Below are 19,048 nucleotides of genomic sequence, written 5' to 3' on the forward strand. Positions count from 1 at the left end.
AAGGATCATTAAGTAATTTCCCCTACATTTTAAGTTGAACGGATCGATTGGATCGAAGTAAGGATTTCGTTCATGGACTTGTGCCACATTATCAGTTCATCCGACCCGAATTATTTAGGTTTGGGGACTACTTATGTACTCAATGAAAAATTCTGATAAATTTACCCATGAATATTGTACCTAAAATATTTTGGACTTGAATTTACCATAAATTCATTCACCAACTCACACCCAACCCATTGTCAGTCCTAGTCCTTTCATTGCTAACATTCCACGTTTATACTTTCATATCATCTATATGTATATCCATATCTTTGTATCTAACTCAAGTCGGACAATGTTTTTTAACTAACTTGTGGACCATTGGACGGCGGCCTTAAGCCATTTTGGGCTACTCAGTACTCATAGTATACACTATTTTGATCGATCGCTACCATATAACTTAAATTTGTAAGACAGCTATACGGACTACATCACCAAAAATGTGCCACATGGCATGCTCTTCTGATTCATTGACTTATTAAATTCTTCGTCTACCACCACCAAGTTCTATTTGACGATGAGTGTTCGAATTTTGATCAATTTATGCCTAGAATCATAATTAATTGAATCAAAAGATTTAAAATCACCAATGAGATCAATTATCAAGCAAAACAAGTTTTTGTGTGAACAAAAGAGTGGGTAAGCTTATGGGGTCCGTGGGTTCAAAAGATCTATTTGGCTCATCCACTGATTGTCACCGTCAAGGGCAAATGTCTTTCTTGTCATGAACTTGATCCTGATTGATTGCATGGACAATCAATATATGAGATGAGAAGAGAAATGCATGTTTGAAGAATAGAAAATCACTCTGAATCCAAGTCAATGTTGGATGGTATTGTCTTGAGAGAGAAATACACTATCGTAAGCTACAAGAAGATGCATCCGAAACTCAAGCAAATGGATACAAATTCTGATCATGTTATGGGGAAGGGAATAGAATATAAAGTTTTGGGTGTAAAGTTGACAAACATATATTCCAAAAAACAAACCCCCTCGGGTACGTCATGATTAATTAACTAAGCTTATGCAACCTAATACATTGACAATTAGGAACCCCAATATCATAAATAGTTAACTTTCAAAACGTTTTGTTTGGATTGAGAGAAATGCATAGAAGAGACGGGAAAATAAATGAGTTATCTCCATTTCTCTTGTTTGGATTGTTGAGTGGGGTAGAGAAGAAAAATAAATGGAGAGAAAGGAAAAGAAAAAATGGAAGTTTTCTTTCTCTCCAAAAGTGAAGAGATTTGGAGAGAAATGAAAAAGAAATCTTTTTAAAATATTTTATAATTTCAAGTCTGCCCCTAAATCTCTTTTAAGACATTTTAAATTTTCAAAACTATCCCAATTTCTCTTATGTCAATTCAAACATAGTGGAAATCAATTGAGTAACTACTATTACCACACAATCAAGAGGAACTACCATTTTTAAAATAAAATGCTGGACTCACTTCTGTACAACATTGCACTCAAGCGTTGTGCCGATGTGGTAGTGTGGACAGAACCATAGATATTTTTTCTCGAGATACAATTGTTGCATACTTGAGGAATAATTTGCCATAGAAACTGTTGTAGAATACCAGTGTAGCACAACCCTTATTAGCAATCTCCCGTTTAATTTTTGAAAATTTTACGAATTTTCGTTTTTTCAATGAAAGTATTATGCTTCAAATGATTGAGATATTTTAAATAGTTCACAGATTTTAAGTTTGAAAAGAATAAAACACAATTTTTACTAATTTTCATAAAAGAATGTGAAAAAAAAAATGCTACTATAACTAGTTGTATGTTGTAAAGTGTAAACTTGTAAGTTGTGACGTATAATAAAAGTCGATTTTAAAACCACCATGCTTCAAATTTTTAGAGAAATCCACATATTTACTTAACAAATGTCCCTTTTATCTTCAAAAAAAAAAAAAATACATAACCCTCTACATTTATTTGAAATTACACCTTAATTTTTCAAATTAATTATTTGTCCCTTGACTTTGATCTTCTTTTAAAAATCAATGGAACAATAACCTCAATTTCTTCATTAATTATCGCCATCATCATTATTACCATCACCATTAATATCACCAATTTCATTATCATCACCATCGCTATTAACATCACAATCATAGGGCGGAATTTTTTATTTTCAACTTTTGAAATGGAACAAATAATACACGTATCGTATGAATCATATGATGCATATTTTTCATTTATCAAAATTTTGGCCGAATTTAAGATCGGATTTTTGCAATCTAAAATAGAATAGAACTCGAATTTTTCACAAATCGAATTTTGCCATATTCCGAATTGCTTACAACGAGCACGACTTTTTCAATAAAATAAAAGGACTCACATTATATTTTCTAGGGATCAGCATCGATACTAGATTCCAATCTAAAGGTAACAGATTCCCATCTCAACCGTTGATGGGCACTAGAACTTTCCTTCGTTTGTTGCTCATCCATCTTTCGCGACTTTTTTTCCAGCTTTGAGGTTCGAGACTTCATCTCGACAGAGTGAGCGAACCATGGCGAGCCTATGGAGAGCCGCAACAGGTGCGGCACAGAAGACCGAAGACTACGATGGTGTGGAGTTCTGGACGAACCCAGAGAGAACCGGTTGGCTTACCAAACAAGGCGAATACATCAAGACATGGCGTCGTCGCTGGTTCGTCCTCAAGCAAGGCAAGCTCTTCTGGTTTAAAGACTCCTACGTCACACGTGCCTCCAAGACCCGTGGTGTCATCCCCGTTGGCACGTGCCTCACTGTCAAGGGCGCTGAAGATGTCATCAACAAACAATTCGCTTTCGAACTCTCAACCAGCAAAGAAACCATGTACTTCATCGCTGATAACGACAAAGAGAAGGAAGAATGGATCAATTCGATCGGACGGTCCATAGTTCAGCACTCCAGATCTGTAACCGATTCGGAAGTCGTCGATTACGATAGCAAGCGATGAAGAATCGTATCTGATCGGATGTATGTAAACTAGGTGTGCTTTTCATCTTCTCGATCTCGTTTTGGATTTTCGATCTTTTTATTTGAATCTTATTTGTAGATATTTGTTTATATCGCTTGGTGTTTGATCTTTGTGAGGGGACTCAGAATTTCAAGCGATCTTATATAGAACTCTGTTATTGATGGATTCGTATTCGAATTTGCACTTTTTACGATATTAATCTCTTGTTGTGTTTGGATCTTCGAGAAGTTTTGGTTCAATTGTGGTTTTCTATGTCTAGATGGATCTATTAATGAGGTTTTGAATATTAATCAATTTCGGCTGATTTAGGGTTTATGGCATAATTCTGCGATCTCAGTTGTGGTGGTATAGTTTACCTAGGTCATCTTTTGGGGATTCCAATTGTTCTTAGCTCTCTATGGCTCACACGGATGAGTTCGGATTTTGAGAGGTTACCTGATTTTGTGATCAAAATTAGACATTAGATCCTTCTTGTAGATCCGTCAATTTATGTTCCCTGTTGTCTTTCTCTCTCCTTATATTGGAGAAAAGCATGAAATACTTTGTACATTAGCATTTGGGGATTTTGTGAATTTAAATTTGCTGAAATTTGGCTATGCCATGATGTACAGTTTCGTGTCAAAGTAACCAAGTTCGGATTCGTCAATTATTCAGCAAGGATTCAGTTCAGTTAATTTGGATAATTTCATCAGAGTTTCATTGGAAATATTGGGAATTTGCATGTTTAAATCTTCAAGGAAAGTAAATTTTGAAGATAAAGGATAATTTTTTTATCATATTCAGCAATTAGTCTATGAATTTTGGACTAATTGATCGATTCGCTGATTTAATTGGTTGATCCTTTATTCATAGAATTTTATGAATTTTGAAAATTTTGGAGAATTTTGTTGTCTATGGTTTGTTTGAGTTTTTACATGAAAATATTAAACAAATTGTGGGACAATACCTGAATACTTTGATGCCTTTCAGTTTCTCTGCCTACACAATATGCCAAATCCCTATCTTTAACTCTGATACCAACAAAACCTATGTGTACAGTATAGGTTAGCAATCAAGTAACAAGTCCTTGATTGCATGACATGAGATCCTGACTCCAATGAGAGAAACCATTCTTAGCTCTCTATGGCTCACACGGATGAGTTCGGATTTTGAGAGGTTACCTGATGTGATCAAAATTAGACATTGATCCTTCTTGAGATCCGTCGATTTATGTTCCTGTTGTCTTTCTCTCTCCTTATATTGGAGAAAAGCATGAAATACTTTGTACATTAGCATTTCGGGGATTTTGTGAATTTAAATTTGCTGAAATTTGGCTATGCCATGATGTACAGTTTCGTGTCAAAGTAACCAAGTTCGGATTCGTCAATTATTCAGCAAGGATTCAGTTCAGTTAATTTGGATAATTTCATCAGAGTTTCATGGAAATATTGGGAATTTGCATGTTTAAATCTTCAAGGAAGTAAATTTGATGATAAAGGATAATTTTTTTATCATATTCAGCAATTAGTCTATGAATTTGGACTAATTGATCGATTCGCTGATTAATTGGTTGATCCTTTATTCATAGAATTTTATGAATTTTGAAAATTTTGGAGAATTTTGTTGTCTATGGTTTGTTTGAGTTTTTACATGAAAATATTAAACAAATTGTGGGACAATACCTGAATACTTTGATGCCTTTCAGTTTCTCTGCCTACACAATATGCCAAATCCCTATCTTTAACTCTGATACCAACAAAACCTATGTGTACAGTATAGGTTAGCAATCAAGTAACAAGTCCTTGATTGCATGACATGAGATCCTGACTCCAATGAGAGAAACCAAACACTCCTCTAGCTTAACCGCATACTTTACCTCTTCTTCCTCTAGCAATAGTGGATCAACAATCTCCATCACTTTATTGGGCATAGCCATCTTAGCAAATTCATTAAGGCTTAAGCCATCCTTGACCAAATCATCCAGGGGTTTCCTTCCTATAAACATTTTCAATAAAACGATTCCATAGCTGTATACATCTCCATGTGCAGACACTTTGCCGCTGATACCATACTCTACAAGTGATACATTTCCGATCGTGATTGCTATGGCAAAGAACCAACTAACTATTTAGATAAATCAAGAAAGGAGAGGATTAGATTTTACCGGCGGTTGACTTAAATAGTTCGTTTGAAATAAAAGGTAATGTGAGTGCATGAAGTTTAGAAGCATTCGGAAGAGAGGAGAATGTCCATTAACATTTTTAGGCACCTGATATATGCAGTTCTCAAAACATAGAGAAAAAGGTTTATATGGTTTCTGGAAAAACTTTCTAATGACTGATATATACAGCCAGCCAAGGTTTCATGACTTTTTTTTTTTTATAAGCAAATAATTTATTGATAAGAGGACAAGGAGTCCTCGACAGAGAAGATACAGCTTCAAGTCTCTCCCTGCTTACAATATCCCATCTAAACTAAACATCTTCAAAAATCCCAATTTTAGGAAAAACATCATTGGTACTGGTGCGCTTAGAATATATTCAAATTATGGTTTCCTAGATCAAAATTATGTACATTTTGTTGTTGTCTCCATTCAATCTTCATGTTGTTATCCAAGCTATGTAATATTTTTCAACAATTAGTCAAAAAGAAAATAAAAAATAACATAATGAAAAGGGAAAAATACCCAACTGAAGCAACATATCCAACAGTTCCCTTTAATCAAACCAAGCTGGTTAGACTTTGAGAGGAATTACTGGTAGTTCCAGAAAGGATTCTTACTAACCTGAAATCATCCACGTGAGCACTCATTTCATCATCAAGAAGAGCATTACTTGGCTTTAGATCACAATGCATGATTGGTGTTTGGCAGTCATAATGAAGATAGTCCAATGTAGAAGCAACATCATGTGCTATGATCAGTCTCTGGATAAGGTTTAAACGCCTTGACTTATGTTGGTCGCCTGTTTTTGGATGCAACTATTCGTCACGATTCCCATTAGGCATGAACTAAAGAACAAAGGCTTTAAAATCATTGCCTTTGTAATCCGAGCTTGAGCAGGAAGCTATGATCTTGATGGGATTTCAATGCCAGATGCTTCTCAATGCTTTGATGAATTTTGAATACTTTTACTGCAACAACCGTTTTATCATGGTCCAATATTCTCTTATATACTGAATCATAACTTCCTTTACCCATCAAATTTATCTGGAGGTAACCCATTAGTTGATTTAAGGAGATCTTGATAAGAAAGCTTTAAATGTCTATCATTTGAGAAAGACATTGAAGAATATTGTTGTCTAGGCTTCCTTTCCCCATACAAAGGAGCAAAGATAGACACCAATTAAATTAGAAATAGAGCTACACTTGTTGGGATTATTATTTTGAGAGCGTCAGATCTTTCCTTCTTGGAGGCTTTAATCTGGCACATGTGCAACTTCGGTTGTGAGATGCCCCCACAGAACTTTTTTTTTGATAAATATAAATTATATTAATGAAAAAGGAGAAGAAGGGGAGGCTGAGATAGCCCCCTAACAACAAGAGAGAAAAAAAACAAGAACCCCCACAGAACTTTACTATTACCAAATACTGAAATTGCATTCATATTTCTAAATATCCCTTCTTTTGGTATTTCGCCCTCAAGATTGTTGAAAGACAGATTGTGTTTCTAGAAAAGGAAATGTCTCTAGATATCTTGGTATTTGTCCCGACAAATTATTTCAAAGACTGAGGAATGGTTCCACAAAAGAAGTTTCCTTCCAGATGAAGGTGTACCAAGCTTGGGCAGCTACCCAATTGTTGAGGAATTTCACCTGATAATTCGTTCTCCGATACATCCAATCTCCCAAGATTTATCAAATGATCTACTTCCAATGGTAGGGATCCTTCCAAAGAATTATGTTCGAAGTTGAGAGAAATTGATAGGGACGAAAGGTTCATTATTTCTCGGGGTATGCGACCATTAAGCTTGTTTCTTGAAAGTTGCAATATTTGCTGGATTACGGTAGTTTCCTAGGTTTGAGGGTATGATGCCGGAAAATTTAATTTTCTCCTAGATATAGTCGGTTTAACAAACTGAGGTTCCCTAAGGAGGTTGGAATTTGGCCTGAAAGTTCGTGGTCCAACAGGGCTAATAATTGCAGCTTTCGAAGCTTCCCTATGTTAACTGGAATGGTACCACTGAAAAAGTTGATTTATAAACCCAATACAGTTAAGTTGACAAGGTTCTCAATCCCTTGAGGGATGGTCCCATATATGTTGTTTCCTCCCATTGTTAGTATCTGGAGATGGGTTGAGAGGGAGGCTATACTATGGAGCAACTCACCTTTGAGATTATTGTCATGGATACCCAATATCTCCATTCTGGTGCAATTAGTCATAGAAGTGAGAAAGCTTAAGTCATTGACTTTGGCTCTTTTAAGACGATTAAGACCTAGATTTAGTTTATCTAGACCTGATAGACTCCCGAAATTTTCAGGCACCAATCCACTAAATTCATTATTAGTAAAATAAAGTTCTACAAGTCCTGAAGCATTTGATATTGAAGCTGGGATGGACCCCGTAAATTGGTTTGTTCCCTTATATAAAGCATTTCTAGGTTAGGAAAGGATATGCCTATGTCAGGTGGAAGGTTTCCATGTAGCTGGTTGTCCGCTATAGAAAAATTAAATTAATGATAGATAGTAAAGAGAAGGGAGGATCGTACCTGGAAGTTTGTTTTGAGAGATTTGAAGGAATTTCAAATTTGTAAGTTTGCCAAGATCGGCTGGACTACTTCCCTCCAAATTATTTCATCCTAGAGAGAGACGATTAAGCGAGGAAATGTTTGTGAGTGAAGGAGGGTTGTTTCCTGTGAGATTGTTGGCTGTAATGCCCCAAGACTTCAAGCTTGGGTAGAGAGGTAAGATCAAGAGGTATTCTCCCCACGAGGTTGTTCAAGATGAAATTCAGGAGTTTGAGATTCAGAGAATGGGATAGATAAGCTGGAATTTCCCCATTTAGCGAATTTGACATTGAGATGTAGATGAAACAAACAACCAAATTCTTCAGGAATTTCTCCATGGAAGTTGTTGGTTGCAAAGTTGATCATCCTTAGGAAGGTTAGGTTTCCTATGGAGGAAGATAAGGATCCCACTTGTCTCTGCCCATCTAGGTTCAAGACTGTGACCCTTTGATGTCTGCGACTACATGTGATTCCTTGCCACTCTCAGAAATGGATCGAATCATTCCATGAAGTCAGTTCTCCAAGAAGATCAAGGGTTATCTGAACCTTGAAGGTAAGCAAAGCCATCCTATCCATCTCGTTTCCTGAAGTGGTGGATGATGCTGACAGTATTAAGTACGTGCAGCAAGGACGTAGGCAAGGAGGGTGAACTGCCGTGCCCATATCTGAAAGCTTCATAAGTTGTTGTACGGGCAAGGATTTGCCCCATAAGGAAGTGAAGGTGATAGAAACCGAGGAATTATAATTTAAATTCAATCAGGCCGAAGTTGTTATAGTTTATTAATACATTTTGTTGAATTGGTAGCCTAGAACTGAAACCCCTGTACAATTTAAAATTGTTGAAACTGATGTTGACTTCATGCTAAACATCTAATCCTTCTTCTCCAAGGAAAGGAGATGTGGCAAATAAGAAATGACCTACCCTAAACATCTTAATAAACTAATAATTAATATTTAAAGATGAAAAAACTTGGAGAAACATAAAATATTCTTTGCATATAAGAACTTAAATACTTTTTAACACCATAGTTGACTTCAAGCAGGAAATAGTCGAAGAGGAGGAGATTAGCAACTTGATGATTATTATAATTGAAATGGTATCTGTTTCAACTTTTGAGCAAAATAGAACCATATATTCAATGGTATGTTATTAGGTTTCAATGTGTAAGCGACGAAAATAGTATTGCTTCTGCTCAAACTCTTGTGCATTATGAGGTGAGCTACCAAATAGTGAAGATGGATTGGTTATCATCATTCAATGGCAACGGTGATGTTAGAGGTTTGGATACTTCTGCTTTTTATTTTCTTTATCGGAATTTCAATTCTTATTAACTCTCGCTAACCATCTTGTAAGGGTTGGTAAACAAATATAGAGAAAAGAGGAAGAATCACCATATGATTTTTATAGATTTAGAAAAAATACATAATAAATAAATAGTATTAAAGGATATGCATGAGAAGGTGATTTGCCACTTACAATTGGTTTACAACAAAGATTGGCTTTGAATCAATATTTGTTTCTTCTATTAATGAAGTAATTGTTCATGTGCAAAATAATATATATTGGACGTTGTTTCAAGATGATGTAGTATTAGTCGGTGATATTAAAAAAATTGTCTAATTAATATTGATGATCTAAAAATACCCCAAAAAAATCACTTTTATCATCTTGGATCTAGTAAAGTTATGTGGGTCCCACTACGGAGTTTTGAGGCCTTCTCGGCCTCTTTGTATTCTGTTTTCCTCTTTGCAATATATTATATTTATCAAAAACAAAAAAAAACCTACGGAGTTTTTGTAATAAAAATGCAACAATGAGTTATGTTGGTAAATCTCTCTAGTTTTAAAATGGCCAGTTAAAAAACTTGGGATGAAATCTTGTTATTTAGGGGACAGATACATTCCAAACTATTTACAAATTCGGTAAAAAAAAAAGATTTTTGTATGAAAAACTAATTTTGCTTCGATAATTGTTAGAATATTATGATCTCTAATAATTAAAAGTAACCTGAGAAATAATCATCATCAACATAATCTTCAAACATTAAAATATTAAAGCATACCTTAGATCATTGGATTGGAACTTGAGGCTTGATGATCGTAGCTTTCGTTAATCATCTTTTAATCAGTTCAATTCAAGTTACAATGTTTGAGATCAAGAATCTGATCTCTTTTCTACTCTGCCTTTTTATGCGTGAACCAGATTGGAATGGTACATAACAAATTTGGATGATACGAAGTTTATTCTTATTTATTGGTAACATTTACACGAACCTATTTAATAGAGATGATCTCCTTTATTAATGCATAAGTTTCATTAAACATACTTTATAAATATGGATAAATAAATTACTTAAATGCATGTGAAGATAGACCGTCTTTATTGGTAGGAACTCTTTGGTTATTTTTGGATTGAGAGAAGTGGAAAGAGAAACTCATTAAGTGAAGAGAAGATAAATTCAATTTTTCTTCACCATGTTTAGATTGACATGAGAGAACTTAGGAGAACTTTAAAATTTTAAAATATCTTAAAACGATATTTAGGAGCAAAGTTGGAATTATAAAATATTTTAAAAGGTCTTCTCTCATTTTCTTCACTTTTAGAGAGAAAGAAAATTCACATTTTTTACTCTCCTCTTCTCTTCCCACTTAACAATCCAAACAAGAGAAATTGAGGTAAAACTCACTTATATTCTCTTCTCTTCTCTTTTCTCCATTTTTTTAAATCCAAACACAGCGTTAGGTGCATAAACTGACAATATACAATTAATGGATTCATGGAACATATATATTCAATAAATGCAAAAACTTTTCTTTTATTCTTTTTTTAACTTTTAAGATTAAAGTAGGGATTAGGCGGACCTCCAATGGCATCCTTACAAATAATATTCCTTAGCTCATTAGGGAGTTCCATAAGATCAAACTACCTAGAGAAGTCCTATGAGAAGCTAAAAAGTCTGCAGCTTTGTTGGTTTACCTATAGCAAAACTTGAAATCGATCGATCCTTTGAAAATCAATCACTCTTGTCTTCGATAGTTTTTACCAGTCTTTCTTCTAATGCAAAAAACGTTTGATGAATGCAAACCTTGGCGCATTGAGTATATTCATTTAACTTCAATATTCATTGAATAAGAATTCATTATGCTATGAATGCTAACATGTGTCGTGTCAGTTAATGTATTTATCGAATTCAAACATTCAAATGTATTAATAAAGTTCCAACACAATGCACCATAAGTTGTACTTAAAGAGTATTCTAGTGTAAAAACATTTCATTTTAAAAATTAAATATTTGGCACAACAATGTGAAACATAATTTGGTAAATATTTGGAAAGTGTACTTTCATGGTAATTTTGAGATCTCTTACCCATGAGCTGGAAAATACCTATTCTAAAAATCAAATCGACTCAAAATTAGACAGAGTCAAATTGACTCAATTGAATTTAAGGATGAGTTGGCTACAAAACTCACTAGAACCAACTCGTCATGCTAACTCACAAACTCGAACAAATTAAACTCAGAAAAATGCAACTAGTCAAGTCAAAAATCCCATTTCCAAAACCCTTGATTTTTCTCCTAAAAATCATCTTCAAGCTCTTTAATCTAAAACCTCATCCTCGATCCAACGGCTCCAACCTCTTGTAAAAAATCTTGATTCTTCTTCTGAAAACCCCATCATCTTCAAGTTTATAAATCTATTCAATTTCATCTTTAATTTGTCAGCTCCAACCTCTTGAAGAATTCTCTCGATTATTTTACTAAAAAACCCATCATCTTCAACTTCTTAAATTTATTCAACTTTGTCTTCAATCCATCAATTTCATTCAATCTTCAATTCATCGAAACACCAATTATTGAAATTAGGCGGAGGAAAAAGTTAAAAAACAAAATAATGAGAAATTACTCTCAGGCATGTAGTAATCTACGTTGACCCCCCCCCCCCCCCGAAATAGAATATGCAATTGGGATTACTAGCAAATTTGTCTTCAAAATACAATGGAATTCAATTTAGCCAAATCTGTATGTTTTCTCAAAAGTTTGCACTTTCTTTGAAAGAATCTTTTACACAAAATTTATTATTATTATTATAATTATTATATAGAGATATAGATAGATACACACAAATGTCTCTGTCGTGTATATATATATTATAAGAAGGCACCCTTTACACCTTCTAGAACTTCTAAGCACCCGTTCGAGTAACTTGTTAGGCATCCCATGGGCCTATCTGACACCCTTTAGACTAATTTGGAGTCTATCCAAATTTGGTGGGACCCTTCCTTCTTCTTTTTTTTTTCTCTCTTTCTTTCTTTTATATTATATTATTATTATTATATAATACCAAAAAAATATTTTTTTTCTCATATTCTAAATAGACATTAAGGGCTCTCAAGAAGAGAGTCTTGGAATGAAGAACGAGGAGAGAAGAGGATCTTATTTATAAGTTTCAAATTCCTTTCAAAAAGATTTAGAAAGCAATGTGAGATTTTACAAAATATTTGAAAAAGAGATCCAAAACCAATTTTCTCACAAAGCGAACTTCAATCCAATTGAAAAGACAACAACTAGTAGGATTTATCCAATCCACATCACTTACTTTTTCACTTTAACAAAAAAACACAGTAAACTTAAAGAAATTTTCAAAATTGGCGTTTAAAATAAATGAAATTAATTTTATTTGAATCAACAATAAATAAATATAAAATAGATTTATTTTTACCACCAATCTTTAGTTATTCAATTGAAAAATCTTTCATCTTCAAGCTCTCAAACTTATTCAACTTTGTCCTCAATACATCAACATCAAGTTTATCTTCATCTTCAATCCATCTGCTCCAACCTTTTGGAAAAAAAAATTTGTTCAAATTCCCAAGAGTATGATTTTTGAAATGTATTACAGAAAACCTAGAATGTTTCAAAGAAAATAATTTTAATGTTTACTAGGATAATTTTGAAATGCTCAAAAAGCATGATTTAAAGTGGTTTTGCACTTTTCAAAACTCAATTATTTTGAGTTGCAAAAGAATCAAAGTTCTGGAGTTGCAAAAGAATCAAAGTTTTGGAGTAAAATAACATGATTATTGGTAAACTGACTCAAAATTGTTTTAAGCACATTACACGTCAAGCGAGTGAATTTCGAGTCAGTTTACCAGGACTCAAATAAAATTTCTTTTAAACTTTTTAGCATATGTGGAGATTTAACATTTTGCCTAATAAATTATTAGTTGTCATTATTATTTGTTATTTAATAAAAGAGTTCAGATCATTTGCACCTAAGGTGAAGGATTGAAAACCTCCTCTCACGCCTCAATACATGTCACCTTTCAGGAAAATTTTGAAAAGAAGAAATTTTAGGCATTAATTCCTTGGATTGTGGCTTACGTGACATGCATTTAAGTATGGGGGGAGGAAGTTGATCCTCTATAGCACAAGTTCCTATGACACACTTTCAATTGATAAGAGAGAATCAGATTAGGAAAAAAAAAATTAACACCTCAGCCTTCTTGTGATCATGACTTAGATCTGATTTTTTTTTTTTTTTTAAACATACTATTTTACTCCAGATCCACATTTTTACAAATGAATGGCTACTAAGCTCCCAATATTTTAAGTTTGGGATTTAATTGCATCGTTGATGTGGCGTTCTTCCAATCATTGAAAGTGTACTACAAGGTGTTACAGGAACCTTGTGCTACAGAGGATCCACTTTCATAGAACAAAAATTAAATAACCTTGGCAAGCAAAGGTTGATCCACAGAGACAACGTTATCCAATTATCTTTCTAACTCAAACCAATTAAGGATTTTGGGTGACCAATTAAAAATTAATTTAGAAGTATCTATCAATTAATTTAATAAAAATATTGTAAATCTATTAGAAATAAGAGAAAAGTTTAACTCAGTCAAATCTACCCAGCAAATATAGTAAATAAACAAGTTCGAATCTTTTTTATCTCAATCTACTCAGATAAAGCTAATGCCCGTAGATCGGAAAGTAAATATGATTTAACACATATAATAATTAAAAAGTATGATTCCCTCTTTAAATAAATAAATATCAAAATCAAAATCAAACTATTGAAACTAAGCATGATTTCACTTGACTTTATCTAAAAATTAAACCATCAAAACTCTCAATAATTTAAAATAGATTTTTAACACATTTATAAACAAAAAGTAAATCCAAACAGAGGTTAGTCAAGAAACATTGAAAGACTAATAATAACAAAATAAAATAAAAAAGATAGAGATAGATGAAAGAAGAAAAACTTAGCTTTTATTAATCTTAGAATTGAATTTGACAGAGTCTCCTTACAAAAAGCGAAACTAAGAAAGAAATAACAAAAATATGAAAAAATCCTAATTTTCTAAACTTAATTCTGATGATCTAGATATATATCTACTATCCCTTTTTAAGCTTTGGTCTAATCTCCTATTTATAGGGTTTCTAAGGTTTCAGATAACATTTTGAATTCACACGATTCTAAAAGTTGACTTCAATCAGAATTTTTTTTAGTCGCCATCACACTAGACAAATCTCCAAGCAATCCATTCTTTGTTCACCGCACTGCCCTACCCAACCTGGGCATTGTAGTCCATGTGGACCCAATTGGTCTTGGTCTTAATCAATTGACTTTGTTTGGATCTTGGATCGCAATGAATGCTTCAAATTTTCTGATATGTTTTTGAAAATTTGTAACTTTTTCCTATTATACGAAAATAACTGTAATTAGGTCTAAAATACACCATTTATTTGAAATTAACAATAATTATGGACTAACAATAAATTATATCTAATTAGGGGGTTAAGTGTATAGTTTACTCGTAAAGTCTACGTAATTAGGCTCTAAAAATCACTTTCTATAGACCCTAGTCAGTTAACACAGTCTTAACACAACTTAAATAAGCCATTCGTTTGGTTCGTTGTATATCACGAACCATGAGCGAATCGTATCGCAAATTGATTCGGTTTGACACTTTTTAGCGAATTAGATAACCTTGAGCATAGCCCTCTAACACTAACCCTTAGATGGCTATCCAAGCCATTCAAATTATCTAAATCGTGGCTATTGTGAAATAGCCATGATGTCACCTCCATTTTATAAAGGAAAATCCTAAAGTGAATGCATTTCACAATGCGTTGATGTGGAGGTGTCCATGGAACCATAGATATTTTTCTCGAGATACGAGTGAGAGGGTTTATATGCGAATCCATATATATATAATATTAGTTCGAATCCATTTCTATTAGGGTGGGTCTATTTGCACACATTAAAATAGCTCATTTCACCCACTTACTTGCGACAATAAGCCAAAACAAAAGTGTAAAATGATAATTTGAACAAAAATACTTAAGTGGGTGCAATGAACTATTTTGGCATGTGCTGCAAATAGACCGACTCTTTCTATATGTGGTAGTGGATAAAGATTTGACTTTTTGTAATCGATTCCTGCTTTTGAAGTTATGAAAACAAACAAATGAAGTAATAATTTCGTGATTCTCTTCTATTATTACCTCTGAAAAGGCAGAAGTGAAGCTGAGCTTAGGAAATTGGTTCGTTTGTCGATGGAAGGCGTAATGAGTTCTTCGCCGAAGCTATTGGCAGATAAAACCCTAATTCTAAACAGAGCTTTTTCTTGCACTTGCAGAGCTCTTCTTTTTACTCCACATCAGATTCGTTTCTTCCCATCTCACAAGAAACTCAATCATCATTCGATTTCTTTCAAATTCAAGGCGATTCAGTCCTCTCAAACACAGGCATCTATCTCTCTCTCTCTCTCTAGAATTTTATTCGTTTCTTCTTCTTCTTTTTGTTTCTGATTATGTAATTTTCTTGCTTTTTTTTTATTTCCCGGTTTATCAAAATCTCTTCTTGTTTGCTATTTATTTTGTGTCGTAGGGTTTGTTTCATTGATCCATCCATCTATTTCTGCTCTGTAATTTACACATTTAAACAAAATTAAGTTTCTTTTAAGTGTTTAATTTTATATAAATATGTTTAATAATGGTTCAGGCAAATGTGGGGACGGCAGAAGCTCTGAATCCAGCAACAAGTAACTTCTAATTCTTCTTGTGGTTTCCCAATAAATTGATATATTAAATTTTAATTTTTGTCCTTTTTTTACTACTCAGATCAATCAAAGAATGTACATGTGAAATTTCAATTACAAAAGGAATGTTTGTTTGGTGAGCAATTTCTACTTGTTGGGGATGATCCCATCTTTGGCTTATGGGACCCCGAAAATGCGATACCGTCGGATTGGTCAGATGGACACACTTGGACAGTTGAGCTGGTGAGAATGATGAATTCATGAAGAACATTAGATTTACATAATGGATATTTTACACAGTCGGATAAAAGTTTTTCAAAAACTACGTAAGCGGATATGATATTCCGTTGTAAAAACTTTTATAAGATATAAATGTAAATTCATTATGAAAGTATTTACACAGATGGATAAATTTATTTTGTTACACAAATAGTTTAAAATCGTATCTGATTATGTAATTTGAGCAATAGTTTTATCTGTTTCCGTATTTTCTTCACTAATTGAGGGACTGCAAGTTTTGTTGTGTGGTTGTGTGTTTTGAATAGGATTTGCCTATGGGAAAATCAATCAAATTCAAGTTCATACTAAAAGGAATTATGGGAGAAGTTGTGTGGCAACCAGGCTCAGATCGAATTTTGAAGACTTGGGAGACTAAGAACACGATTATCGTTTTAGAAGATTGGGCAGATGCCAATGTTCAAAAGATAACAGAGGAGGAACCAATGGTTAATCCAAACACAGAGTTGATTGTTTCAGAGAACATTAGTAATCCAAAAGAGGAAGTCATGGGTTATATGAACAAGAAACCACTTGTTGCAGAAAACATTTCTTGTCCAAAAGATTTGGAAGATGCCAATGTTCAAAAGATAACAGAGGAGGAGCCGATGGTTAATCCAAACACAGAGTTGATTGTTTCAGAGAACATTAGTAATCCAAAAGAGGAAGTCATGGGTTATATGGACAAGAAACCACTTGTTGCAGAAAACATTTCTTGTCCAAAAGATTGGGAAGATGCCAATGTTCAAAAGATAACAGAGGAGGAACCGATGGTTAATCCAAGCACAGAGTTGATTGTTTCAGAGAACATTAGTAATCCAAAAGAGGAAGTCATTGGTTATATGAACAAGAAACCACTTGTTGCAGAAAACATTACTTGTCCAAAAACGGAACCATTCATGGAGAATATTAGTTGCTCGAAAGAGGAACCCAAGGCCAATGTGAACGAGGAATCGATGGTTGTGGAGAAAAAAATTTGTCTGATAGAGGAACCCAGGGCCAATCCAAAAGAGGAAATGATTGTTGCAGAGAATATAGTTGAGAGTAATGGAAAAGCTATACCCATCAAAAGGCCGATGTCCATGAAAGATGAGGATTGTTTGGTTAATTATGAAGGAGAGCCGGTTCTAGTACCTGGATTGACTCCATTACCAACTATAGCTACTAGAGAAACTCTCCCTAAAGAAGTTGACAATGGAACTGTTGTGGACGCTCTGCAGGAGCTGATGAACCTGAAGGCGAAAACTTGACCAAGGTAACATTGTTTTGTTTTTTCTCTTTATTTTATTTATTTTTTTCATTTATGTAGGCACACTTGCATTTTGTTCCTGTTAGTGACTGGTTCAAAATTTACGGAACTTATACCATTTCCCTTTTCGCGGTTAATAAAAATGAATTGTTTCTGGTTTATATAATATCATCCTGAAATTAATCTGCACAGTTATGGGAGAAGTGAGAGAAAAATTGGAAACATTACAACTCTCTCAAACCTGCTCCCATTTCCATTCAAGAGAGAGAATAATAGACACATCTCACTACATTGATCATAGTAATTTAGGGGATTCAAGAAGCGAATTATTTATCCCAAGCATTCTTCTTATGTCTAGATCCAATCTCTTGATCCCTGTGGAAAGGGAAAAAAAAGAATTTCACATCCTTTGTCTTGAGAAAGAAGGATTAGGGAAATAATCCTATTAATTGTAGCTTTTTTCAGACCTCAAGGAAAAGCATGAAAAGGAATAATAAATAAATAAAGCTCAAACAGTATGATCCCTCGTCACTTCTTTCATTTTGGGGTGATCTCATAGCTCTTGGTCTGTTGTGATTGTGAAAATGTAATTGTTAGGTGCTCCATTTTATTTTCTTATAGAGATTGAACTTAGAATCTGTGCTTGAAAGATAGCCATGCATAGATTGATAAGGGGTGTACGGATTCTCAAGAAGAGAGGAGCCATGTTGATTCCCCCCCACCTAGTTAATAGTGAGAGGTTATCATAGATTGGAGCATCTACATGTTCATGGATGATGATCAGTTAAATTGTCTTCTCTCTTCTATCTATATTGGAGTAAATGAAATAGAAGTTGAAGATCGGGGCACCATAGCTTTTTGTGGCAATCGACTTACATGTCAAACATGTGGTATAAGCTGCAGTTCATCACCAAATAAATATGAGTAAGCTTATTAGTTTAAAGCTCTCTGCTCTCAATCAGTTTAAAGCTCTCCATTCGTGTTGATATTCCAATAGCTACTGCGTGTATGACAGCACGAATTCTGAGCAGCAAACAATCCCTGACATTTTTTTTTCTTTGGTTTTATTTTTCATGAATTCCAGAAGCACGATAAGAAAGAACACAAGGTGGCAACAACTGTAATGTTCAGTGATGGGCCCATGGAAGAACAGGCTGGCGATGGGCTTGGAGAAAAACCTCATTTAACCAAAGAACAAGAACAGACTGATTGTGAAACAGATGGTGAAGATGTCTTGCAAAAGGACATCCAATGGGGTGGTAAAACACTGCACAAGCTTCTAAGGAATCTGGGTTTCATTTCGAATCAACTTATCTGAACCATAACACGGAAAGACCTGCATTCTCGATGTTGTTATATGTGCATATAAGTATGTATGTCCCTTATCCAATCAGCTGTGAGAGTATGTAGGTTGTGTGTTCAATAACCAATATGAGCAATATTTCCTCGGGGCCACCCGCGAGAGCATTCCCTCACTTACCTGGTGTGTTTGATGTGTGGGCATTGCACTTGCCCGGGGGAGGGTACCATATGCCTTGGTTCCAGCCCTGGCTCATCCAGTCCCCCTAGTCGGACATACATCCTGACACCCCTGTTATTCAAAAAAAAGTATGTATGTCCCTTCTGCCTGATCTTGTATAATATTCTTTGAGGCACCTGATCTGGTAGCTTTTCTTGTAAAATGTAATGTGAGATATTTTGGAAATTGAGTGCTTATTGATGCTGGTTGTACATATTCATATTTTCCAAAT

General features: G+C 34.2%; 3 protein-coding genes across 3 annotated transcripts; 2 read left to right on the plus strand and 1 right to left on the minus strand.

Moving 5' to 3' along the window:
* The first annotated feature begins 2,469 nt into the window (after positions 1 to 2,469).
* Positions 2,470 to 3,215, plus strand: LOC147386250 (pleckstrin homology domain-containing protein 1-like). Its single transcript, XM_086424253.1, has one exon. It carries the CDS (start codon positions 2,564 to 2,566, stop codon positions 2,993 to 2,995), a length of 432 nt encoding a protein of 143 aa, XP_086280379.1. The 5' UTR covers positions 2,470 to 2,563; the 3' UTR covers positions 2,996 to 3,215.
* A 1,560-nt stretch (positions 3,216 to 4,775) lies between these two features.
* On the minus strand, positions 4,776 to 7,357 carry LOC147386251 (putative LRR receptor-like serine/threonine-protein kinase At3g47570). Its single transcript, XM_086424528.1, has 2 exons — positions 7,321 to 7,357; positions 4,776 to 5,098 (listed from the first exon to the last, which is right to left on the minus strand). Exons 1-2 carry the CDS (start codon positions 7,355 to 7,357, stop codon positions 4,776 to 4,778), a joined length of 360 nt encoding a protein of 119 aa, XP_086280654.1.
* Positions 7,358 to 15,214: 7,857 nt separating this feature from the next.
* On the plus strand, positions 15,215 to 19,028 carry LOC147386252 (uncharacterized). Its single transcript, XM_086423591.1, has 5 exons — positions 15,215 to 15,479; positions 15,736 to 15,775; positions 15,855 to 16,015; positions 16,318 to 17,303; positions 18,382 to 19,028. Exons 1-4 carry the CDS (start codon positions 15,288 to 15,290, stop codon positions 17,296 to 17,298), a joined length of 1,374 nt encoding a protein of 457 aa, XP_086279717.1. The 5' UTR covers positions 15,215 to 15,287; the 3' UTR covers positions 17,299 to 17,303; positions 18,382 to 19,028.
* The last annotated feature ends 20 nt before the right edge of the window (positions 19,029 to 19,048 follow it).

This window comes from Akebia trifoliata, chromosome 14, assembly GCF_017979445.1.
Source record: "Akebia trifoliata isolate Shusen 1 chromosome 14, ASM1797944v1, whole genome shotgun sequence".
Classification (NCBI taxonomy): Eukaryota; Viridiplantae; Streptophyta; class Magnoliopsida; order Ranunculales; family Lardizabalaceae; genus Akebia; species Akebia trifoliata.

Bases quoted from the DNA above. Each gene is read 5' to 3' on its own strand.
- LOC147386250 (XM_086424253.1), top strand. From the start codon at position 2,564: ATGGCGAGCCTATGGAGAGCCGCAACAGGTGCGGCACAGAAGACCGAA.
- LOC147386251 (XM_086424528.1), bottom strand. From the start codon at position 7,357: ATGGAGATATTGGGTATCCATGACAATAATCTCAAAG. The intron at 5,099-7,320 runs GTGAGTTGCTCC...TCTTTGCCATAG, and splicing joins CCATGACAATAATCTCAAAG to CAATCACGATCGGAAATGTA.
- LOC147386252 (XM_086423591.1), top strand. From the start codon at position 15,288: ATGGAAGGCGTAATGAGTTCTTCGCCGAAGCTATTGGCAGATAAAACC. The intron at 15,776-15,854 runs GTAACTTCTAAT...TTTACTACTCAG, and splicing joins AGCTCTGAATCCAGCAACAA to ATCAATCAAAGAATGTACAT. The intron at 16,016-16,317 runs GTGAGAATGATG...TGTTTTGAATAG, and splicing joins ACACTTGGACAGTTGAGCTG to GATTTGCCTATGGGAAAATC.